The sequence below is a fragment of the Frieseomelitta varia genome, unplaced genomic scaffold, assembly GCF_011392965.1.
Source record: "Frieseomelitta varia isolate USP_RPSP 00005682 unplaced genomic scaffold, Fvar_1.2 scaffold_381, whole genome shotgun sequence".
Taxonomy (NCBI): Eukaryota; Metazoa; Arthropoda; class Insecta; order Hymenoptera; family Apidae; genus Frieseomelitta; species Frieseomelitta varia.
In genome coordinates, this window is record NW_025110125.1 from 1 (window position 1) to 26,787 (window position 26,787).

Sequence of the window (26,787 nt, forward strand, 5' to 3'; positions counted from 1 at the left end):
AAAAAAAAAAAAAAAAAAAAAAAACAAGAGAAAAAATTGAAATTACAAAAATAAACGACGAAGTGATATACGAACCTCGTACTGATTCCCAAATTGTTCTTGCAGTCGTCGTTCGAATTGTCGATCTTTTCGTGATGTGTCAACCGTGGCGGAGGATTCGGTTTGCTCGGTTTCGGAGGTAACGCCGGTTTCGTCTTGTCCTCGCCCGTGCTCTTCCTCTCGTTCTCGTTCTTCAACCTGTCGAACTCGAACGTCTTCTCCGCGGTTTTCGCAGGCATTTCGAACTTCCCGTTGTGATCGTGTTTCGTCATGGAGCCCTGTTCGAATTTAATCTGACTGTTCTCGAATTTGACCGGCTCCTGCTTGAACTGTTGCCCACCGCCGATCTCGTATTTGTTCGACGACTCGTGCTTGAAGCCTGCATTGTGCTCGTACTTGACCACCGACGGTCTGACCTCGTGTTGATCGTGCTTGCCGTATTGTTGAGTATTCTGATTAGGGTCGTACTTTGTTCCGTGAATTTGCTCGTGTTTATTCTGAACAGGTTCGTACTTTCCTTGCTCGATCTTCGACACGTTGTCGTACTTACTCGTCTGATTGCCGGTTTGCTCGTGCTTGTTCGACTGCTCGTACAGTTTCGTGGACTGATGCTGATCGTACTTCGAATGTTGGTCGTACTTCACCTGATGAGAATCGTACTTGAACACCTGATTCGGTTCGTACCTCTGCTGCTCGTGTTTGACCGGGAGCATGAGTTCGAACTTCTCTTGGCCTTTCCCTTGCTCGAACTTCATCTTGTCGTTCTGCTCGTTGCTGGATGTAGGGCTGGTCAGTGGCTGAGTCTGATTGTACCTCTGAACCGAATTCCCGAAACTGGTCCCGCTGGACGACGTGTGAATAGTCGACGGAGGATTGGGAGAATTTTGCGTCTGATAGACCGACGACGAAGAGACGTGAGTGTTTGCTTGTGTGGAGTGCTGGATCATGGGGTAGTTGTGCCTCGACGTGTAAGTCTGATCCTGATTCGGTGTTTGGCTACTGGGGACAGATTGATTCGACTGTTGTTGATTGGTATTCTGAGTGCTCAGACCGACAAAATTTTGGGCGTTGTTGTGCCCACGGCCAATCAGGCTCAACGTCTGCGGCATCACAGGGTGAATTTTCGTAGAGGAAGTCTGATAGATCTGAGACTTGACGGAGAAACTTGGCGCCACGCTGGACACTGGTTTCTGATGCGTTTGAAGGTTCCTGTGATTCTGAGTTTGAGTAATGGATACCGTCGTGCCGAGGTTCGACGCTGACGAACCAATATTGTGTTGCTTCTGCTGAATATTCCCGTGCTGTTGTTGTTGTTGCTGTTGCTGTTGCTGTTGTTGCTGCTGCTGTGTCTGCGACTGTTGTTGCTGCTGATGGATCCGAAGATTCTGTGACAGACCATCCGGACTGAAATTGTGGGACGTGCCGATCAAATTGTTGTTCATGTTGCTATTGTTGTTGTTGTTGTTGTTATTGTTGTTGTTGTTGTTGCAGATTTGTTGCATGTTCACCGGTTGGTTAGCCAAGTTCTGGTTGTGCTGTTGTTGATTCGTGCCTAGCAATTGCGACTGACCTGAGAGAATACCAATTGATATCACAATATTAATCTAACTCTGTACAAGTAAAACTGTTCTTCCCTGTTCTGAATGAAAAAGTCTGCTCCAAACTACTAACCTTGGATATGCGACTGGGACTGGCTGTGAGCGATCTGATGACCAAATTGTTGAAAAGCCGCTCTCTGACCCAGCTGAGACGCGCTGGCCGAATGCTGAATCTTATTCTTGTTGACGTCGTCCTCTGCCGCTTTGAAGTTCACCGTGAATTTCGTATTGTAAGGCAGTGTCTGGTACTTGGGGTCGTTCTTGTTCAGATTGAAATCGTTGTCGTTCGGTATGTGGGAGTACGGTTCGATGGCGGCTATGTTCCCAGCGGGTCTCGACTTCCCCCCGGCGTTGAAGTCCAGCTTCGACTCCGTGAAACCGGTGTTCGCGTTCGTTCGGTTCCCAGAGCCAAGCTGCTGGCTCAGCCGTTGATTCAGGGCTCTCTTACGCTGGAGACGACCCTGAAGCTGAGCTATCTTCGCGTCTATCGACGACATTTCCGCTTGTCGTTGCGTCAGGGCTAATCGTTGCTGTGACACCATCTGATTCTGCTGCTCGTTCATCTTATTACGGTACTGTTGATGGAAAAAAAAAAAAGAAGAAAAAAAATAGGGACACGTGTCAATTTTTTAGAATAAAATTCAGCCCGAATCCCGGGAGCTTGGCTCAACCATTCCAAGATTAAAAAAGAAAAAGGCCCGGGAGAAATGGTTCGACTTCTATCCAATTTTCTCAGATTTTTCTACAAATTCCAAGCCCCTAACCATGTTCACGTAAGAAATTACGAAAATTCTAGATCGGCGAAGGCATCCGCGGAACGCAGAGCCGAATTTATTGCAAATGGAAGCCAGCAGTATCGGGAGAGCGGGAGAGAGTATGAAAGGGCTGGCTCACCATAAGCTCCCTCCTCAGTTTTTCCAGCTCGGCGCTGGCCGGCGTCGACAAATGTCCACCGCCGCCGCTGCCAACGCCTCCGCCACCGACGCCTCCGGCGCCGCCACCTCCGCTTCCGGTCCCGGCCCCGTTCTGCCGACCTCGCAGCTCCTCCAGCTGCCGCGTCAACTCCTCGACCTTCGCCACCGCCAAAGACAGCTCCTTCTCCTTCTCGTTGAACAGCGCCCTGATGCAGTCCAGGTCCGAGGCTGTGAACAAGAAACGGAATCAAGAGAAACGTTCGAAACAGAAAGAAAACGAAGCATGGCTTTTCTATACCACAAGTTAGTTAACTTTGATGAAATGAGAATTAACAGAGGGAGAAAATATTGGAAAACAATTGAATATTACGGGCGGTTTGTTCTTTCATTTCTTCAACTTTGTAAAACATTTCCTATATGGATCTCCCGAAGGATCTTTACAAAGGTTCCTGTTACGAACGATAAAGAAGTTAATGTAATCTCACGAGAGAAGGTCAAGGGATGTGGAAATCGTTGATTTGAAAGGGCCGTAGATGTAATTTATAACGCGCAATTACGTTAGCAAGAGGCTAATAGAATTCCCCGGGTTTTAAAGAGACACGTTCTTCAATTTCGATTCGAACCAAGGAAAAATCGAAGAAAAGAATCCTACGAGGTTTCCCGCGAATCTTCCGAGTTCCCTTCGGAGCTCAATAACATAAGCGTCGAGTGGTAATTCGCGCGACGCAGGGATTTACGCAACGAGAAAGCGATGTCGATTGTCTTGAAAGTTGGAAGAAGAGCCAATCAAAGGGATGATTTACGAGTGACACGATCAAGGATTCGCTCGGACAATTAGTCGAATTATCTCGCCGTTCGCCGAAACGAGGACGAGAGTTCTTCGCAGCGATCTTGTTGTTTATTTTTTTTTCTCTCTCTCTATCTCTTTCATCCTTGCTGGCAGGAAAACCACCGATTTTTCCAATCTCGGGAGGGATGATCGTTTGTTACTTCTCAGTTCCGATCGGTTTCGACGATCTCCACTTTAAAGAGCGCGCGCGATGGATCGAAACGAACGAAGAGAATCGTCGTTCCACGAAGATTAAATCCGCGAAGAAGGGCACGGCGAACAAATCAAAGGGGTCAAAGTAGCGAGGATATAATTAAAAAGAAAGTTTCATTCTCGCGAACTATCGCTTTGCCGGGTCAAACGATCGACTGGTTCCATCGTTCGCTCTGTCTTTGCAGAGATATTGAATCAGGGTGGTTGTTTCCAGTTGATGATCCGGCTCGTACATTTTTAAAAGGAATTATCTGCGCGTGTTTCCACGCGTGTTTCAGCAAGTGTGCGTTCGCTGTTTGTATCTGAACTATTAAACGAGTACGTTTGTGTAGTTTTTACGTGCATCAGAATCACAGCGGTACAGACGTATTGCGTGTTACGTCAGAGGTATAGATATATTAACGTATTCAAACTCTTTTTACGATGAACTTTTAATTATATTACGCTCATATTTTCATATATATACAGACACATCACATTGCAAGATTTAAGAATTATTGTAAAAATAATATATATGTACATATCACATTGCAAGATTTAAGAATTATTATAAAAATAATATATATATATAATATATATATAATAATATATATATTCTTAAATGTTGCAATGTGATGTACCGATTGTAGTATACGTCATCGCTCACACCGACCGTGAGGGAGAGAGAGTCTTGATCCACTTAGAACTCAATTTCAAAAATCTCCACAGTTTAATCCCTAACAAATTAACCATGAAACGAAGCAATTTAAAATTCCCCTCGAATCGTTCCCCGATTAAATTTGCCGAAAGTTGAGAAATTACTTTTTCCACGAAATCGATCAGATCCAAGTATTTCGCAAACCCCTGCGTGATTCCCCGAACGATCTGTTCTTTCGAGAACTTCGCGGCGGTTGTCTCGCGTTTTCCAGCTCGCTTCGCTGGAATACGTTCCGCGCGTCCGGAACCAGTCGACCTCACTGTCTCGTTTCGATCTTCCACCGTGGAAGCCTCGAGAAAATTCTCGACGAACGACGACGAATTGTTCCTGCAGGAGGAACACGATTCTTCGCCTCGATACGTGTGCCACCGACATTCGATCGAAGAAAATGCATACTCGGCGAATGGGGTACGACTGGACGATCCGTGATTCGGATCCGTGGTCTCCATTCGCTTATTTATCTCCTGTGTATCGTTTCTTCCATGCAGAAGAACGATGACGTTTATTGCGAGCCTCTTTGTTGGACATGACGGGAGGGCGGGAGTTTTAAATCTTCCTTGACGAGGCGCTGCAGCCGTAGCTCTGCTTAATTAGAAACCCTCCGGAGAAATTCATATACGAAGGAGGACGAACGTCTTAAAGAGATTAACTCGAAACTTCGAACAATTCTTCAAGATCCCGTTCGCAATGTTCCCGAACGATCCGTGGAATTAGGAAACAGGATTTCTGATTTCATTCTCAATGTTTTCGTCAAGATCCTCTGGACGGAGAGTCTTTGCTTTGGAGAATCTTCTATATAAAACTTGAGATTTTCGTTGCATGTTACAGAGTCGAAAGTAAGTCGAATTAAATGAATTAACATTTAGTGAAAATACACGCCGATTGCATTCTCCTACGCAACTAAAATATTCGACCGCTTTCTAATTTTACTTTTCTCCGTAATTTCCTTTGCAAAGGCAAAGATCCCACGGTCACGAAGAATAATTAATGATCTGCAAACTGAAAACGTGGAAACGTTTGGAAAGTAAATTCGCGGGGTTAATGTTTAAGAGTTACGTGCACGCACCGCACACAGATTCTTCCCGAAACGACTAGAATATTCCTTCAGACTTCTCATTTTATTCTCGAGTCGAATCTTTGCTTAACCAAAGGGGTTTCACGGGACCCTCCTACCGTAAGATTTCACGAATAACCGATTAATGTTTAAGGGCACGCACCAGAGATTCTGTTTGAGACTCTTTCTCTCCTAACTTTATTCTCTGTCGAGGATCTTTCGGCAGAAAGTCTTCTCGCCGCGCTGAAGCAACGTCTCACGTTTAATTTCAAGGAGACCCGGATTCGCAAAAACCGGAGAACTGGTTCGTAGGCCTTTGACCGCCTCGCCGTCATTTCCCGCGGGTGGAAAGCGCGGGAAAGAGGGAGAAAGAGAGAGAGAGAGAAAGAAAAACAGAAAAAGAAAACAGGCGACGCTCGGGAAACGATGAGGATAGAAAAATGGAGGGAACGTAGAGAAGGGATCTTTTGTCACGTTGCTCCCATAGAGGAACGATCGCCCTCAGCCACGCCTTATTAGACTTTTCATTTCCATTCTCTCACCCCTTTTCATTTTCTTTTCCCCTTCTTTTCTGCTTCTTCCGTTTTTCTCTTCGTTTTCTGCATTCAGCTTATTGCCTCTCGGCAGTGACTGGCGGAGTCGCGAGACGAATGTGCCGAGACAATGCCGGTTTATAGTAATTTAGTAAGTAAATTTAATAGCTCAGATGGTTCAAAAAGACACAATGATGAGTTTTCGTTCGTAAATTTCTTGAAGTTACTTCCCTCCCAAGTGACTGAAAAATATATCTGTGAAATCGAACGTCGTCAGGTATTTGCAGTATTTAAAAGATTAATTTGCAAGTACTTCTAATGTTTTAATTGTCTTCTTCTTTTTTTATTTTATTTATTTTATTTTATTACTAAAATCTGTTACAATGCCCTCCTATCCTCTGATTCATATTACAAACTATTGATTACGATAGTTCTCCTTGAAGAAGATCATCAGCAATTAACAATTGATGTCTAATAAGCCTCATAAATATTCATGACTTTACATTCAGTTGGATATTACTCTACGACATCCTTCCATCACGTTTGGTAGCTCTCACTCTATGCACATGAATTTACAATACAGCCGACAACACGTATATCGCTGTATTCTAACCTAACGCTGCAAGAAAGCAGTTTATGAAACCTAATATATAAACGATCGCATCGACATTGTTTGAATTATTCATCCTACACTATCTTATTTTATTCCATTCAATTTAAATACGATACGTACGATCTTCTGCGCTTTACAGCATCTTTCTCTAAAATTCTTACTTAATGGTCAAATTAAATTTTAATCTCGGTCTAATTCTAATCTTCGAGTCACTTCGAAATTCACCGCAGAGAGAGAGAGAGAGAGAGAGAGACAGAAACGTGTCCTCGAGCACAACTCGAAGACGTAACAAAAGGATCTTTCTCTAAAATTCTCACTCGTTTAATGGTCCGGACAATTAAGTTTTAATCTCGGTTTAATTCTAATCTTCAACTCACTTCATTTCAAAACTCACCGCAGACGGAAACGTGTCCTCGCGTGTGACTAATTCAAACGCATCTTTCTCTAAAATTCATTTAATGCTCCGGACAATTAAATTTTAATCTCGGTTTAATTCTAATCTTCGATTCACTTCGCTTTGGAGCTTACCGCAGACGGACAGGAACGTGTCTCCGCGCGTGGCTAATTCAAAGATTACGAGCGAAATTCTCTACGTGGAAAATTCGTCTGCAAGTGGTTGTTATCACGGAAAATCGTAAAATAGGTGGCAGCAGCGCTCCATTTTTACGAAATCTATTTTTTATAAAAGCTGGAGGAAGCTTAGACTTGAATAGCGAACTTTACTCTCTTAGGAAAACCCGAAACTCCCTAATTCGACTCTGAAAAACTCTCAGATCTCGCACCTGTGCCGCTCAAATTTCAAAATGTCCTAGTGCAACTGCTGCAACTACTTTTCGTTTCCGCCAAGTCTGTGGAACATCTCGTATGTTTTACGAATATATATACGTTACGCGTGTTAAACGAAACGGTTTCGAAATTTCGCTGCTCAACGTTAGCTTCGTCAAACTTCAAAATATTTTACACGGTAAAATTGCCTTTGTAACCAGTCGAACGCATGATTCATGTCGTCTGGAGTTTGCAGAAACGAGTATGGTAGTACGAGTCCATTGATTTCCCACGCTGCTGACGATTTTTCATTTATATAACGCAAGTTCACATTGAAGCAAGTGGCAAATTAATATGAATTAATTCATTCATTGGAGCACCGATTAAAATTCAGTCCAAACAGATGGAGCGATTCTATCACGAAGCTACGAACATGACAGAAACTCGATCGCAACTCGTTCACAAGGGTTCAGAAACGAGCGAGATCTCCCCAAATCTTCGCTGCGAAACTAGTTTAACCGAAAATTTCTAAAAAAAAAAAAAAAAAAAAAAAAAGAGGCATCGATCAACGAAAAAAGGGGAAAAAAGTTCGAAAGTCGGTCGATTTGCAAGATGGACGACTGCGAAACGATCTGATTAAATGAAATCGGCTGTGTGAAAACGCGTTCGATTGTTGCGCGATTAAAGATGCAACGGCTGTCAGCATCGACGCAAAGAGATATCGATGAAACAACAACGGTGTACACGGCAATCGCATTGGCGAATCCTCGCAAGTTTAATTGCATGCGTCAGTTGAAACGTTTAATTAAACGGAGGCCGCCGAGTTCCACACGTGGACGGTGTGTTTGCCGATTTTTGCGAGAAACTCTGACACTGCCCGCTGGTGTTCCGCTGCAAACACCAACCGCCAAACTAGCTGGTTAATAATCGTTTCTCCGGCTTGGCTAACTCCGGTGGACCGGAGTTTACGTTCCACTTTCACCGCGAGTTTCGTTTGAATCCTTCATACCATTCGATGTTTATACACTGGCTAATATCGTTGGAGATGTACCTAATAAACGCGGAGAGAAAGGCTATTTTCGTTCGTTAAGAGGGATGTTGTCGATTAAAATTGTCAGGATCTCTATCTCTAAAATGTTAAGGATCTCTATCGTCTTCGATAGATCTGAAGTTAACTGAAAAGCACTCGGTTTGGCTCTTTTCTCTTTTTCTAGAAATGCAGTAGTACCAAGAACTAAACATTTATATTGTATTAGACAGAAAACTGTAGCTTCTAATGTATAGAAGTTTAATTATTATTATTAAGAGTTTAAAATTATTGATTACTATTATTATTATTATAAAAATTTAATTATTATTAATAATAATTTAAAAAAATTATTATTTATCAATTAACTATAAAGTCGTAGCGTGTTTGGAAAAGACATTGGATTACTTCCTTAATTTCTCTTTCGATCACATTTATTAGTTAGTTTTTTCATTTTAATAATTCAACGATAGTTTCTTCATTCTTTCCTTCATTCTATCTTTGTGTCGATCTCTCCATCTTGACGATAGTCTCTAATATTCGTTCGTAATCATATGTCTGCTCGTAGTAACAACAATCGTTGAATTCTTCTAATAACTGTACCAGGAGACTCGATTAACTGCCTGGAGTTTGATTTACGTTGTCACTGTGACTACAGGGGCGGGGTGGTGATTATCGATTTCGCGTGGTCGCGACGCACATATGGGAATCACGCCTCGAATGTGGCCTGAGAATATCGGACCTTCTGCAGTATGTACATAATTGCAAGTTCGATTCAGGCTATTGACAGACAAATGGCCCGTTTCTCTCGCGAGTCCAATTGTATTTCTCGGAGAAACCTTAACACTCACGTGGCTTTGGTTGCCTGGATATCGAGCAAATAAATGAAAATATAAAAATATTTTTGATATTTTCTACCTACAATGATCACTGCTGTCGCAAGTGAGACGAGAGAAAATCGTCAAACAGGAAGTTGCAAAGGAGAGTCGTCTTCGAGATCGTGATCGGGATCTGATTACGAGAAAAATTTTTCGACGATTGTGAACGTTCGAATTTTTACAATTTTCGAGAAGAAATTCCAACTTGTCCTCAACTGCTACAAGATGTGAAAAAAAAAAAAAAAACGTAGGATACAAAGTAAAATGAGGCTAATTGGATCGTTGTTAAGATTCTGTTCAACGAAACAAAATATGAGACAATAAATACAATTTCTCATCGAGTGAAGTCGACTTTTGCCCATCTTCGTGAAAGACACGCGCGCGTCTCTCCTCCAGATTTATGCAAACTCGCGACGATTTCCCACGTCCATCGGCAGCAAACGAGGATTTCCGTCCGAGTTTTCACCGGAAACGGCCGTTTCCAGTACCCATTCTTCGCGCAGTTTCTCGGAAATTTCGAAACTTCTCCACTAGTCACTCGGAAACGCGACGATAAGTCGGACGACGCCATCGCGTTTCATTTAATTATAAGTTAAATTTTTAATCGGGGAATTATCCGCGACGCGAATAACGACGGGACACGTTTTCAGGAACTGTCCTCATTTTCTTTTTTTTTTTTTTTTTTTTTTTTTTTACTATCTCGAAGATTTTTTTTTTTCATTTTAATTCGAGTTAAAGAGCGCTCGTAAAATCGATTCGTTCTTCCTCCTTTTTCGTTTTTCCTCTTTCTTTTTCGACGAGAGAGAGAGAGAGAGAGAGAGAGAGAGTTTCGGTTAGAATGCTTTCTGCTTCGATTGCTTTTCACGCTGGATTTGATTGTCAGAGTTCGTTGCATGAAGGCAGAATACTGCAGAAATAAAGCAATAAATCGAGGAGGAAGATCTACCTCCCTTGTTCTTATTGTTGGACTCGCTCGTGCACACACACACATACACAGTTTTCCCTTGCGAAGCGCGAATTTAGTATTCTGCGCACACTGTCGAGCAGCGTTCCACTAGTTGAAGGAATTAATTCGGTTTTTGTTTTAAATTCGTCACTGACTTGTCTGGTCTCGCTTTGGGATCGTGTTGTAAAATTGTAAAAGAAACTCCTGTTGCATTTCATTTAACGACCGTTCAAGTTTTCAATTCCCTCAATTTTCAGGATTTTCAATTTTCAAACTTTTGGCTGCCGCTCTAAACTGCTATTGAAAAATTTTTAATCGAAAATCGCTCTTTTTTTTAATAATCTACGCCGCGTTTTATAAACCTGGCGATTTGCACATTAAAATTCAATTTCTACATGCATACGTTGCGCAGCTGCGGATTTTATACGAACATTTTCTGCCTTAACTCGACTATTCTCTTTTTTTCTTCCTTCGCGTATAAAAAAATTTAATAAACCAGGTTGGAATAGTTAGGAAAGATGCTTCGAAGCTGCTTTTAACGAGAGGAGTTCATGCTTCTTTCTCTGATGAGGTGTGTCCAAATTTTCCACCATTATGCTTCAGTTTCTCGCGACACTTTTCGAGAGCGGAGAGGAAATGGAACCAAGAAGGGGAAAAAAAAAAAAGAAGAACTCCGGAAAGTTTCTGGCAAGTCCCAGAAACGAAGCTCTCGTTTTATGAAACTTTCACGAAACTTTCCGAAATCACTTCAATTTAACCGACTTATGATCCTGCGCCAACTATTCCGACTATCGGTGAAAATCATCGGGACTTTCAATGCTTTGGACTTATAGCTTCGACGGATGTTTGTTCTGACTTGAAGCAATCAAGTGAATTAATTAAATAAAGCGAAAAAAGGACAAACACTGTCAAACCACGGTGAAGAGTTTGCCTTTCATCAGATAAATTAAACGCACTTACTTGAAGTTGAAATTTATGAGAAAAACTGTTCGACGTGCATAAATATTTGTGAAGTTGCACCACTTATTCAGACCAGATGTCGGTAACGAAGCGAAAGCTTTTACACCTTCATATATTTTACAAGCCTTTCAGCAGTGAGTGAAACATATCTAACGAACCGTGTAAAAGTTAACCGTGTACACAGATTTTCACAGTATCTCGATCGTGTCAAAGAACATGTCAAAGAGACAAAGCAGTTGGGATAACTTCTCTCACTGAAACAATATTTGACACGAGGAATTTATCGTGAATGCAAACAAACGATGCCACTGCAACAAATGTAACATGTAACAGCTGCTCCGACGATGGGGATTCATTGTCAATATTAATTCCGTTCGTGAAAACCAAGTTTTAACTGTATACAATAAATATCGATCCTCAAATATTTCGTCAGACAGAATGACAGTACTCGAACCTTGACTTTCACATTTTCTGATACTTTGTAACAAAGAAGGAAAAAAAAAAAAGAAGAAAAAATCGAAGACGGTTGCAAATCAACGGGTTTGGGTTTCTTAATTTTAAAGCCTCGCACTCGAAGATCGATGATCGTCGGAATTCGCTAAAATTACGATCCACGAGTGTTTCGTGGTATATTCGCGAACGAAGTTTGTCTAAAATTAACTCGCGGGGCCGTGGACCGATCGTGTGAAGCTTTGGCTACGTACATAATCTTCTCTGAATAGAGAGACAGAGAGCGAGGGGATGATGTATCGCCGCGTGGCGCGATTGTCCGATGACCCAGAATTCCATTATCGAATTCTGGCTGTACGTACGTATGTATGAACTCTCGTACGCGGCTTGGAGATTCGATACGATCCCTCCTCCCGGCATCCGTGCCACGGATACACCGTGTTTTCCATGTCTACGCGGACCGAATGGATTTCTGATACGCGAACACCGCGCCGTGTCCTCGTTCAACCTTGATCCAAAACTCCCTGACAATTCCCCCTATCGTCGAAAACCACCCTTCGACTTCGATTCACCCAACGATCTTGCACCCACAGCTCTCGAAAGTCTACGATTTCCGACGATCGATAGCCCGTCGTTTTAATTTTAATTGACAGAGAGGATCGTTACTGAACCGACGAGAATGGATTTAATCGAGGGACTCGAACAACGAACGAATCGAAGAAGCTTCAATCGGAGGGATGTGCACTCGACTCGTTGAGTGGACAATTTGACTAGCACCTGAATTTCACGAATTAATTTCAATGGTCGGAAATTTTGGAATTGAAGTTGGGTGCAAAAATGTGCGATCTAAAGTGAACGAGCCATTCCATTGCATTAGTTCAACGTCAGTTCTTTGTCACTTATTTCTGCCAGTAATATGGAAGAAGACAAGAATGATTAACATCAGCAATTTTTTTCCGTTAAAAACGCGCGAGAAACTTCAGAGAGTTCTTTCTCGCGAGCCCATCAGATCGAACTCGAGGGGCTCGTAAACGTTCCGATGGAGTCTAAATCGTCTTGACACGCGAGTCTCTTCCCTTTTCTTCTTCTTCTTTTTTTTCCCCATTCCTTACGTCGCTCGCAAAGTCGGAAGGTCCTCGAAAGATTGGACGGAGAGACCATCGATCGGAGATTCTCGTATTCTTCGCGAGTCTTGACGGAACGTCGCGAAACTTCCACCAAAGGGGAGGAGGGAGAACCCTTCGATTCGCGCTTCCTCGTGAATACCAAATCTCTAGGCGGAACTGCCGCGTCTCTGTCTCTTTCTGTAAATGTTCGCCGAGACTCGCTGGCAAAGTTCCCACCGTGTTCTCCTGTTGCCAGCTAGACCGAACGAGATTTCAAAGTGTTCGAAAGCTGCGAAACCGATGGTTACCGATCCTCCTCCCGTGAAATTTGCTGTTTCACTTTCTTCCAGCCGACAGTCGGCGGTTCCCAGAAGGCACGAGGATCGCTCGAATTTTCGAATGAAACTGAATGAAGAATCCATGTGTAGTAGACACATGAACGTTGATTGTACGTAACTTCTTCAAAATATCATGCCCATTTCATTGAGGTTAATTACTTCTACGCGAGTCTTACCAGTGAGAGATTGTAACAGTGTTTCCTTTTCATTTGCAATTTAATTTTAATTGAGTGAAAGACTGTTTGATTGATTGAAACGATCTTTATCAATTTTCAGGACATTTCTAAATATACACTTATGTAACATAATCACAGGAATGTCTGATTGTTCGTGGCCATTAATAATGAAGCTTCAACATTATATTATAATATATTATATAATTACATTATAAACATTATATTATATTATAAATCATACGTGATTTAGAACATTCTCTAACATACTCCTTCTGTTAATCTTCAAATTTTCCAAATAAGTCTCTTTACTCGTTCGGGAGATCCACAAGAACCAAAGATAAGTTTTCGTTATCCGTGATTAATAAAAATTGTAAATACATTGGTTTCTCTTCGTCGAGACGTGTTTTTTCGTCCCTTTTTTATAACAGAAATGAAATTAACATGAAATTTTTCACCAATTTTTCTGTATCTTCGGTTCGCCTCGCAGCTACTTCCAGCCTTCATTTCCCATGGAAACGAGATTTCCCGATCGCGAGAATCTATGGGGCATTAGACGAGAGAATGAAGACGTAACGCGACAGACAAAGAACAATTTGACACCGATCGAGACACCGTTGTTTTTCAAATTTACGACACTCCAAAGTTCGAGCGATGTTCTCGAATGTGTAACGTTCCTTATTTTACCGACTAGGGACAGCGTTCCAAGAATGAAACAAAGTTAGGGCGCACTGCCCACACGTGTGTAAGTAAGCACACCTAGAGTAGCGTGTTACACGAGCGGAGTTTATGCGAAACTTTCCCCGAGTACGGCGTCAACTCGTCCCCCGAAGTTACGAGCAACATTCAAAGAGACGCAGCACCGTCTGTATTTTTTATCAGAAGCAATTTAGACCATCTGGATCATCCAGTAGATCCTCCGAGAAGAATTCTCGTTGACGCGCGAACAATTTCGCGTTAACAACGCGAAATATCATCAGATCAGGACAACGGAGTCTTGCCCTTTCTAAAAGCAAAAGCCTCGCGCTGAAACAACTCGTAAAAAAAAAAAAATAAAAAAGAGAGAGAGAAAGAAAGAAAGAAAAAAAGAAAAGAAAAGAAAGACGAAGGCAAGAAGGTGGAGTTTCACGTTCGTCGGTACCTTTTATTTGTTCTCCGCTGGGAAGCGAACAATGTTCGCTCGATCATATTCGTCCTCCGTCGAAACGAGATTTCGCGAGATCGAAAGGGGGTCACGGTTGCGTTAACCCAGTTCGTGAAATTTAGACGCTGGAGACTCGAAAATATCGTTACCATCGCATCCAGCTTTTTTATTACCACCGTCTCGCGCAACCTTCTTCCCAACCGAGCTGAAATCGTTCCAAGGTAAGCGAAAAAAGGTTTGTCGATTGTTGAACGTATGGACTCGACGATTGCAAGACGAATATACGAATGTACGCTAATTGGCGAGGAATGGTGGCAATTGGCCGGAAGATTGAGAGGATTCTCTTCCTAATTTCATCCCGCTCGGTGAAACTAAAACTACGGAATTCGCTCGTTAGACGGGCAATTAAAACCACCACTGTTCCCGTTGTTAATCAAACCAACTGCCTTTTGCTTTTTTCCCTCCCTCGTTCGCTGCCACGAATCGAGAATCAAACAGGATACACTACCACCGCTTCGCTTTTCAATTCACCGAATCGTTTTTTAACCTCTTGCGCGCTGGAATGACGTGCTACGAACATCGAAAATCTTTTGTTCCAAAATTGTAATACTTTCTCAGTTTTAAGTATATTTAAGTAAAACAAAATAGGCAAAACAAATAATAAATTTATTACTCATTTCTATCCAGTGATATCGTACCGACGAGTTCAAAAAGAAAGCGATAAATTATTGTATACGGTTCGGTCACTCGTTATAGTCCGCAGTCAGTGGCCAGCGCAAGCGGTTAACCTCTTGCGCTGGAATGACGTTGCACGTCGAGAATTTTCTGTCCCAAAATTGTAATATTTTTCTCAGTTTTAAGTATATTTGAGTAAAACAAAATAGGAAAAACAAATAATAAATTTATTACTTCTCAATAATCTATCCAGTGATATCGTACCGACGAATTCAAAAAGAAAACGACGAATTATTGTATACGGTTCGGTCACTCGTTATGGTCCGCAATCAACTGCCAGAGCAAATGGTTATAAAAGCGTCTGTTCCCGCTGCTTCGATTCGCGACGGACGAATACGCTTTTTAATAATTTTGTAAACCCTTTGAATCGTCGTACGTTGCGCTTGCAGAAAACCCTGCCTTCCACATGCGGTCTCGTTTTTGTCATTGCCATCAAATATTCGCGAACCACATCTTACGAAAGTTTTTTGAATTCTTCGACTGCCGAAAAAACGAAACGAAACGAAACGAGTCGAGTCGATCGGTAATTTAATTCCTCGCGAGCGAGCAAAGAGGATGAAAAATGATACAACGAGGGGTAGATATTCGTGGTAACGAACGATAATTTCGCACGTCGTTGGCAAGCTAATTTTCTCCGTATCTCGAGACGTTTCTTGCTCCACGTGGACATTTTTCGAGATTTCTGCTCGGCGAAACACGAAGGCAAATGAGAGAAGAGAGAGAGAGAGAGAGAGAGAGAAAGAGAGAGAAAGAGAGACTGCAATCACGGAGGATCTAGAAACTCGGAGATATCTCTTGAATAATTTCTTCATTCGTATGTATAATGTATTTTAATCTCTGGTAGACGATAAAAAAAAAAGTGACGACACGTGACACAATTTTTCCTTCCCATTCACGATAGACGATTGAAAAGACTAATATAACCACGCGATATAATTCCTGCTTTTATGAAAGAAGAGGCGAGAAATCTAAAAAAAAAAAAAAAAAAACATCCGGTGATATATGAAAGTTCCTCTTTAATTTAGAGAAGGAACGTTAATTAATTTTTGTGTTCGAATATTCACGATCGAATAAACTTAAACCAATTTCCGTGTTTCTGGCACGGCGAGCTGTAATACTCCTCGGCAAAGTTTTTTTGAAAGACTGCTTCGATTCCTGAAAAACAGGGTTTAGCCTTTTTCTAAAACTCCACGCAGCTCCTCGACGCTCCCGATGATTAAAATTCACCGGGGACGTCTCCAAACCTCCCCAAAATTCCCCTCGATTCCTCGCCAACGTGATTTAAAATTATCCACTGTGTCGATCTGGAAGCTTTTTTTTTCCAACCGAGTTTTTCGCCATTATTCTCGATAACGATATCGAATGGAAAACTGGGAATCGCGAGATCAGAGATGGAAAAACGGTTGCTGAAAGTCGCGTCGCTTTAGTAGTATTTTTTTCTTTCTTTTTCTTTTTTTTTGCGATCGACGAGCTATCGCGGTTTCTTGCAGCTCGATGCTTTTAATTTACTCGGCGCAATTCGTCTCGCGAAAGTAAACGAAGGAGAATGATGTCGAAAGGCTCGTCGAAAAGGGGAAAAACCCCTTAAGCACCGACGCTAGGTATAACCTTAAATTATTAATCGAGAACGGAAGTTTGCGGAAAGGAGGATTCACAGGCCTTGATCCAATTGGAAAGCCAACACGGATATAAATTCTTACGCCGAGTGCCGAGAATATCGTTCATACCTGCAGAGCAACGCTTCGTCAGAATGTAAATTGAGAGATAAATCGAAGTCTCGTGGCAGATTCCTCCTATATACAGTGTCATATCTGTAATCTCTCTCCTCTGGAGAGAAGTGCCATTAGAAACGGAACAAGTTCGATGCTTCTCCCATGTTAAAATACCAGGAAAAAGAAAAAAAGTAAATTTACATTTCTACTTCATTAAAAATGTAAAATGCGAAGAATTTTTTTTGAGAAAGCAGTCCAGTTCATCCGTGAGAAGAACAGGAACATGAACTTCGTCAAGTTGATGAAACCTCTGTTACGTTTACCTGTAACGTTCAGGGACTCACTGAACTGAAAGATTGTCAATTGTTTTCTAGTATTGTATTTTATATATTTATATACATATATATTTTTTTATATTTTGGTAAAAGGTATTAAATTTCTCTACTATTTAATTAAATATACTAAAAGATATTTTATTTTTGTTTTTATATTTTATTTTATTAATCTTAGTAAAAAAATTAAAAAAAAAGAAAGGAAAAAAGAAACGGTATTGTACGACGCAAATTCGCAACACGCATTCGAAAATAAACATTTCACCGGGCCTGGCGATCGTTTATTTCGCGTGGTCTGGCGAGCTGTGTATATTTACATGGGAATGTCTGCCGATCTGTTGCCGAGGCTCGCCCTCGCAGGATTTCATTTCCTCCGATATCGGTGTCGATAGCCACCGGGGGAAAGATCCAATTCCCGGGGTTACCGGCAGGCGAACCGTCGCCTCGCAAGGGTGAAACGGGAGGCGACGAACGAACAGGCACGAAGAAGATCACCACCGACCGTAGATTCAACGTCTACGCCTACGATATGACAGAAGTCGCACGACGGGTCGACGGGTTTACCTCGAGCTCCAAGATAAACCTCGTAAGGCTCTTTGAGCTGTGCGCTGTCTGCCGCGACAAAGCGTGTGTCTACTATTCCTTTCCGACCAGACGATTCTTTCTGGTCGTCTGGACCGGAAGCAAGGTTCGTAACGTTTGCTGACGAGCCCGGGAACCGGGTTATAATCGGGATATTTCAGCGTACGTACGAGGGGTAGGATTTAATCTTTTTTTCGATTTTTTCTTTCTTTTTTCCACAGAGACGAAACACTGGGCCGAATCGAATTCACCGCTTTGTTTCTCACCGAGGGAAATATTGATTCGCGGAATCACAGATTTCTTTGATTTCTCCTTCCCATCGATGAGGATGATCCCTCTTCTTTTGAACGAGCACGACGATTTCAAACAGATTGAACGCCTGGTCCACAGCGCGTGGAATCCGATTTTGAAGGATCGAGGATCGTCGTTGATCGTTCGATCGATCGGGGAGCAAAGGTGGGAGAGAATCGGCCCGGATAAATCGGATAAACGATCGCGTGGGAAATCGGAACCATCGATCCTCCTCCGTGAAAAGTTCGCGGATTCTGTCGCGCGGGGAATTTTCACCGCGGGGAGGAATAAATCTCTCGCGGAGTTTCTCGTCGCAGCGAAATCCGGTGTGACTGACGCAGCGACGTAATCGGGCCGGTTCGTATTTCCGGTCTGATAGCTTCCACTTTCGACGCGTAATGGTCCAACTTTTTGACAGAAACCGTGAATTCTAATTTCCGTCCGCTTCTTGAAAAGGAGACGTGCTTGTCCATCTTTTTTTTTTCCTTTTTTTACTGGAGAGGAAGACTGTTAACCACTTGCGCTGGCAACTGATTGCGGACCATAACGAGTGACCAAAACAGTATACAATAATTCGTCGCTTTCTGTTCCATTTGAACTCGTCAAATATGACATCACATGGATAGAAATTATCAAGAAGTTACGCCTGGGTTACATTTAAATATACTTAGAACTGAGAAAATGTTGCAATTTTGGTTACAAAAAATTCTCGACGTGCGTGGCACGTCATTCCAGCGCAAGAGGTTAACGAGGCAACAACAAATTGCGTCGACTTCACCAGCAATATTAGGATTAATCGGTTGGATCGAGCGTGCGGAAACGGTTGAATCGACGGTTCGATCGCATAATCCGAGCGGTGCACTGGGCGCGCGGAGATCTTAAAAACGGGAGATTGTCCCGTGATTCGTTTCCCGAGGCTCGTCCTGGCTAACCTTCTGAATCTCGATAATGGTACTAACGGCTTAATCTCCAAAGGCAAAGAAGATTACCTTGCGAGTCAGTTCGCTTGACGTAACGTGAGAGACGCGAACGATGTTTGTCACTGGAGGAGATCAGACACTGCGATGTAATAATACCGTGGATTAACTTGATCTGAGTCGTCGAAATTGCGAATTTTTTTGAAATTTGAAAAGACGATCAATGTTGTTACCGTAGAAAATATAAATACGAAAACAAAACATTATTCACGACTCAATCGAATATATATATATTATATGTAATTCCTGGTCGAACGAATTTCGTGCGAATTGAAAATGTGCGAAAATTTTATACGCTGAGAAGAGAATTCAGCGTATAAAATTTTCGGGATATAAACGTGCGCGTTCAACGCTCATGGAAAGTCCTGCCTTAAATAAGCCCGGCGTTCGGTGACTTCTGTCCAGGAGAGAGAACTCATCGGGAGCCACCTAATTCCGTCCGCGAAACGTACGAAAAAGAGGCCGGGAAGCTCTCTTTAATTAAACCTCGCCTCGTCAGCTACCACGGAGCGGGAGGACTGTTTAATTCGGAGGATTTTTAAAATAAACCGCATCGCGCGTGGATTACCAGGATTACCGGTGCCTCGCGTCTATTTCGTTTCGTTTTGAATCTTCGCGAAGGCTCTCTCGCCAGGCTCTTCCTCGAGTGTATTTGAAAACGAGACCTCTCTCTCTCCTTTGATCCCCGAGTGTCGCGTACCCCCTGCTTTGCATATAGATCTCAACCCGTATCCCCGGTAAACGTGGCAACTCGAAATTTTTCGTCTCTTTTCTTTTTTCTTCAAAAGATTCGCTGAAAAGAGCGTTTAAATTAATTTAACCGGGATATACGAGAACCGTCTGCAACGAAAGTAACCTAACATAATGCATCGCGTCTAGTGGGGATCTTTGAAAGTCAACGATGTACGTACATACGTAACTCGCGTAATGCTCCTTCGTGAAAATCATCGTCTCCGTCATTTCGAATTTTATCCTGCGATATCCTGCGTATAAAACGCGACGGTTTACACGAAGCTACTACACGAAGGTCTGTAAACCTTCCTCGAATGTACACGAAGGCCGGCGAATATGAAAACTGTGGATAAACACGAAACGATCTACGAGTGTCCCCAGCCGGTATACATATTGGGTTCGAATTCGTGCCCGGTTTCTGTCAAACTCGTCGCCGAGGTTTTACGCTTTCGATCGGTTATCCAAGACACGATGTTCCGCCAGATGAATCCCCGCGGAAACGAGAATCCATCAGCGGCGAAGGAGCACCAAGTTCCACGTTCCATCCAGGAAGTGGATTACGCGAATTTCCGCCGGTGACGCGATCAGATCTTCGTTCGATTCGGAGCACTCGTTCTCGTTTCTCTTCCCAAAGATTGCACTTTTCGCCAGTGATAATCTCAGCCAGCCGGCACGGTGAAAGTTACTCGCGGGGAATTTGCGGGGAATTTGCGGGGAACTCGAAGACACGTAAGGTGAAAATCCGCGAACACAGCGGATAGAGAAGCGGTTGAATCGGGAGCAGACACAGACAGACGTCGAATCAGGAGGGATGAGCTGGTAACGAGTGGAAGCACCTTCCTTCCTCGAATTCGCGATGGTTCTCTGCTCACGATCGAAAGCAAGTTGGACGGTGTTTGGAAAGCCACGAACCGAAGAGGTGTCGCTTATAACGAGACTGATCGGAGTTGGGACAAGGGGAGTTAAGAATGAGAAACCGTTTCGTTTAACGGGAGAAGGAGGGGCGAGGAACATGCTCTTTCGTTCGTGAATGTTGAATCATCTTGGCTGAAGGACTTTCGTTGGTTCGCGGATGACACCAGTTCCTTGAAACTTGAGACGATTTCGATTGAACGACTGACGATTGATTGATTCTCAACTCTTTGCAGTACCTGGGCAATTATTTTTACAGTGTACTCCATTCGTGCATTTAAATTGAAGAAATTAGGAAGAAGTGAAAGGAACGAATTGTGTAAAAAAAAAAGGCAGTCTTGAATAAAATCGACGTGTCACGTGTTCTCTATCTATTTTAATCGAATAAAATTCCCTTCTCAGAAATAAAACTCCTACGTTGGTAAATCGACGCGCGATCTAAACGTAAAATCCACTGAAACAATGAATATGTGCGGAACAGAGCGGACGTAAGACCGCAAAGAATGGACACGTTTCTAGAGAGACTCGAAACGACGTATTTTATTTTCCAAGGGAAACAATAAGGGAGAAGACTCTAGGATCAACGACGGTTGCCTTTCATTCTACCTCGGTACTATTTCAACAATCATTCGACGCTGAGGAATACACCTACGACAGTGCACGAACCTCGGTCGGGATTTCACCGTAAATCCTCCAAGCTTGCTCTTTCCGCGGTACCGGCGAAGAGATATACCGTGGAGCGCACATCGTGGCCGTAAATACGGCCAATGTATCATCCGAATCCAAAAAGGGGAGCGAAACGGGATGGAGAAAGGCGATCCGCCTCGGACCGGCGTCCATTTTGCCCGCGAAATCTTTATTGAATCCGATATTACCGAGCGAGCTGCTGGCTCGTCCGATGTCCTTTTACGAAACGTTCGGTCCCCTTGGAAATTACGGTGGCTCGTGCTCGTCGCGACGTCGAATCGAACGATAACGAGGATCGTTTTTTCTCCGAGGAGATCGTGCTGGGTTCGAATCCAGTGTCCTCGGGTTATCACAATGGTCTAACAGTTTTTCCCTTTGTTCCTTCCCGCGAGCTATTTTCTCCGGCCGCTCCCTCCCTCTCTCTCCTTCCATCCGCTGCGGCTGAAACTTTCACTCTCGAGCGTGAATACGCCTCTGAACGACTCGATAATCCCCCGACGAATTGGATTAAACAAGTTATCGTCGTAGGTTTTCACGGAGACGTTCTCCTCGTACGGAAAGAGAGAGAGAGAGAGAGAGAGAGAGAGATCTCATACGGACGGATTTTTCGCAAATAGGAAGCTCTCAGTTTAGGGATTTCTCGCTGATAGCTCTCTAACAGACGAATGGTTCTCAAAGTGATCAGAGGATGGTACTAAGGGGCTTTTTCACATGGATGCGACATCCAAAGCAAAGATTACAAAGGGAACAATAACGAACAGTTTATTATTAATATTATTATTAATATTGTTATTAATATAATTATTATTATTATTATTATATTAATGGTTATTTAAGTACTAATTATTTTTGCTTTTGTTATTCTTTTTTTAGCTCTTTGAGTCGTTCCTTTGATAACATATGTATGTACGTTCCCGCTAAAAAATTTGGAGCATGTTAACATTAGAACATTCAAAATGGTCAAAATGACTAGTTTATAATTTTTGTTAGAAATCTTACAGATGTAACACAGCGTATTTTTTGCGACTCGAATAATTTTTCCTAAAATGTATAAACAAAAGCTCGTGTACTCCCTTTGTATTATAAAGTTATTCCATTTCTTTTACTTTAATGTCTCCAGAAGATAGAAATTTTACGTTATCATTGGTTATTCTAGTGTTAAGATTTGGAAAGAAACAGTGATTTCTCGAAGTAAATAAATATTCTATAATGTAACTAATCTGTAACTTTTTTTATAATACCTGGAATTAAGAGATTTAGAAGGGAGCAATGATTTCTTGAAGTAAACAAGTATTCTACAACATATGACACAACTTCTTTATAACACATGGAGCAGGTCAAGATTTGGAAAGGAATGATTTCTGGAAGTAAATAAATATTCTATATTATAACTATTCTGTAACTTCTTTATAATACGTGGAGCATGTTAAGATTTAGAAGGGAACAATGATTTCTTGAAAATAAGTATTCTACAACATATGACACAACTTCTTTATAACACATGGAGCATGTCAAGATTTGAAGAGGAATGATTTCTCGAAGTAAATAAATATTTTATAATGCCCGAAACAACTTCTTTATAACAAATAGAGCAACAAAGGAATTTGACAACGGTGGTGAAAACTTTCGAGCAAGGACGTACATATTTTATAATCATGTGTACAATTATTCCCCTTCCTACGATTATGTAATAAACGAAGGGTTGAACATCGCGTCGAACAGAAGGTAAAGAGGAAAAGAAGGAGAAAAGAAGAAACTTGTTAATAGACTCACTCAACGTGGCATTGTTGGCACGTGACTGGTCGGTCTGCGACCTGAGCAATCGCAGCCGATTCAGCTTGCTTTGTTGTTGGTCCAGCCTGTGCCTCAATCTGGCGAGTTTGTCTTGCTGTGCTGGCTCCTGAAACAGTAAACGCCGTCCGGTGAATGCGAGGCTGAATGCTGGGGAATGGCGAAAGCCAGGGTGCAAAGTGAATATTGGCTGACAGTGCGGGAGAGAGAAGGAAGTCGTCGAATGTTTCAAACGGCCACCGAAATAACAAGAACCAACGCACGCCGGTTGTCTTCTCTATGACGTTACGCTCCACTGCCGGCGGCTCTTCCCTCGTTTACCTTCCCTTTTCTCTTTTTTCTTTTTTCATTAATACCGCTCGCTAAACGACCAAACCGTCCCGGAACCGGCGACCAATTCGGATACACAATCATCCACTCCGACTTTCTCCCTTTCTCTGTTACGATCGTTTCTCCCCCGGAAATCACCTCTAAAATCCAGTAGAACTCGCCAGATGTGGCCAGACATGGTGTCCGGCAATCCCCCAGAGACGCGTCCACGAAAATTACCGTCCTTCTCTCTCCGTTGTGGAAAATAAGATTCGTCTCGACAGAGTAGAAGCTAGTAGTGTATTCTACAGTCGACCGTTGAAAAAGCCCTCGACGAGCTACGTCACTGATGCAGCGTAAGAAAGAGGGAACGAACGAACCTCCGTTCGACTTGGCTTATAGGAAATGTCCCTTTCACAGGGAAAAGCTGCTCGCTCGTCGCGGTTAGAAACGATACCACACGGATGGAGGATCTGCGGACCGAGGCTAGAACTTTCTATCTTCGAGGAGCTCGTCTCGTATCCGAGAATAGAGCCACACCGGGGATTAGGGCTTTCAAGTCCTAGAAAATCCCAGCTGAGTCCTATCGCCGCCTATCCCCCGGGTATTACCCTCGAATCGTTCGTGAACCCGCGCCGCGTTTTGCCAGTAACACGAGTCTCTGCCGGAATATCAGTGGATTTTTTTTTTTTTTTTGGGCCTGATTTTATCGGGGATGAGCGATGAGGTCTTCGCATTGGCAGCGGTTGGAAGAAATAGGAGGCGAGATGTTGTTGAAAGAATCGCGAAATAGGCGATTGATAAAGTTGGGTCAGTTTTGCGACGCAGAGTTGAAATTTGCATAGATCGTTGTCACTTTTTTTTTTTTTTCAATCAGATTCCCCCACGTTGTTTCAATTTCATAAAATCGTATTTTTATAGTCGTATGAAAGTACAATAAGAAATCATGTTGCGATAATCCGGACAGATTTAATATATATTTCAAATATTTTTACACTGGACTTTTCTTTCATTCAATAATCCAGCTCTTTAAGTTGTACTCTAGTAATGGAAAAATTCTTTTTATTATACTCACTCTCTTTTTCATACTCAAGCGACTCTGTCACCAGCCGTTCCAAGCTTAACATTTAACGCTGAATGTTATTCAAACTTTGCAATTTCACGAAAGTATAAATTTGCACGATATTATCGACCATCCAAGTGCAAATCATTACGTCGTTCGAAAAAGTAAAGCGAGCCAGCGTGTTCCTCTCAAACTTTCCCCAAGTCCTCCTCCTCGCGTTACAGCTAACTTTACCTTTCTCAACACCTTTCTCGCGATCTAACAAAGTGTCAGCGCTCGTTGTTGAAAGTAACGGGTGGAAGATTAGACCGACGCCAGTTAACGACGGTGGATGCCGAGCGCATTGGAGGCTCTTAATCTCGTTAATATCGTGGAAGAAGAGGGGCTCGTTAAGCAACACGCGGGACGAGGAAACGTCGTCTTCGGAGGAGGAACGAATCCAGTTCGCGTCGCGACGCGAGAGGATACCACTCGATTAAAATCGCTCGGCTGAACGGATCGAGTTTAATCGGTGATTTGAACGCCTCCATCCCTAGAGCGGCCACGTCGATACCGCTATTTCGCGCCATTGTTGGCGTCGACCTTGTTTCATTGTATTTCGAACGATCGTGCGTGTCCCTCCTCCCGTCGTGGTTGTAAACCATCGATAGCCCGAGTAATAAAGAATAACGAAAACAAAAGGAGAAGAGGGCTCATTCTGTGAAACAGTGTGAAGCAACGTGTGCATGTACACGGTTCGAGTTTAAAAATTTCACCGATACTAAGTCAAAATATCTGTGTTAAGAGCCAACATTTCACTTGCATGTTTCCTTCGGTCGTTTTGCATTGATATAATTTCATCTTTTTAATAACGTAGCTAAAGAAAAGAAATTTCTTAGTAAGTTTTTCGTCGGCATCCTTTCTTGCTTAAGTATACGAGATTGGGATAGTACTGGTAAAAATATTATTACAAAATAATATCAAGTTAATCGTTACATTTGCATTGCATGATTTACAAGTGTTTCGACGAAATGATCGAACGTGTCCGTTTAATGGCGCGTCATTTCGCGACGTAATCGCCGCGGCCTATCGATTTCTCGCCAGCATTTCGACTTGCAACGTTCACCGTTCGTGTTCCTCGTTCAGGGTTAAGGTTATCAAAGCCAGACTAACGCCAGGTGTACATTGATTGGCTTTTGCCGTACCTTTGCAACGTTGACAAGCGTTTCAACTCTCTCCGACAACTTGCAACTTGAAAGTTGCACGTTCGTACGTACACAATAGGATAAAATACTAAGAGATTTCCCGAAATAAAAGACGTATTCATACTGGAATGTACAGGGTAGAAAGAAAAGTTTGTCCGTAGCTGTCATAGATGAATTCTACACCTTCGATTTGATACAAATACGTGTATTGAATATCAAGGTCAACAAAAATTTCTTTTTGTATTGTATTTTATTCATCACGAAGATAAAAACTTTTCCAAGGAACTATAGATTCGCTTGAAAAGTGGCGAAAAAGTTAACACTGCGGACGCGTGCGTTCCAACAGCGACTTTATGGTTATGGCTTAGGCTTTGCTAACACTTGATTTACCATAATTATACCATCAGAGTGAGTCCAAATGATAAAACTACCTGTTAATATTATTCGAAATATAAACGCGTCCAGAACCATAAAGTCGCAGTGTGATGAAGAAACTTTTTTCTCTGACGAGTAGAATACGATGCAAGAAAGAGAATTTTTTGACCTCGAAATTCAAAGTCAACATCAATCTTGTGGCAGGTCCTTTACGCGTATTTGCAAGAATACGTAAATACATGTGAATTTGTCCACGGCAGCTATAAACTTTTCTTTCCACCCTGTACAGTATAATAATTATATAAAAAAGTCGAAAGCAAGTATACATGTATATAAAGAACACGGATCTTCAATTCCTCGGTACACGTTTCAGTACACGTTAGAGAAATCTCTACAATCTCCGCTGGTGTAACGACGAGGAACACCAGCTGGCGAGCCTCCGGATTTCTACGGCGAGAGCACCTTACCATTGAACCTCGCGCTAAAGGAAAACCGGCTGTTTAGCTCAGGTACTTTCGAGGAGGCTGACAATGCTGGATGGATGTAAATTGCCGGGTTGCCCTTTGCTCCGTCTTACGCTTCGCTCGAGTGATAGAAACCTGCTAATTATTTACTCGAGCGGAGCAGGTGTTCTGCGGCTATTTTTTTTTTTTTGCAACTTCGCCGAGGTTATTCCCTTCGAGCTACTCGAGTGAATCGTGAATCTCGTGACGCGTTACGAACCGTTACGATACAACGTGGATCAATTGGAGTTACTTGGCCGTACTACTACTTCCGGTAGTACGATGACAGCCAACGATGATGGCAACAATAATCCCAGACAACGTG

The 26,787-nt window shown here is 42.5% G+C and overlaps 1 protein-coding gene across 1 annotated transcript in view; it reads right to left on the reverse strand.

Annotated features, from left to right (window-relative positions):
* Nucleotides 1-75: 75 nt before the first annotated feature.
* LOC122531282 (protein kinase 4-like) overlaps nt 76-26,787 on the reverse strand; it is a gene marked incomplete at its 3' end in the record, with an annotated part of 38,779 nt that continues 12,067 nt past the window's right edge. The window contains exons 3-6 of the mRNA XM_043659086.1: nt 23,011-23,137; nt 2,532-2,779; nt 1,711-2,212; nt 76-1,609 (exon numbers count right to left, since the gene is read on the reverse strand). Coding sequence (XP_043515021.1) covers nt 76-1,609; nt 1,711-2,212; nt 2,532-2,779; nt 23,011-23,137 — 2,411 coding nt within the window. The remainder of the gene's footprint in view (nt 1,610-1,710; nt 2,213-2,531; nt 2,780-23,010; nt 23,138-26,787) is intronic.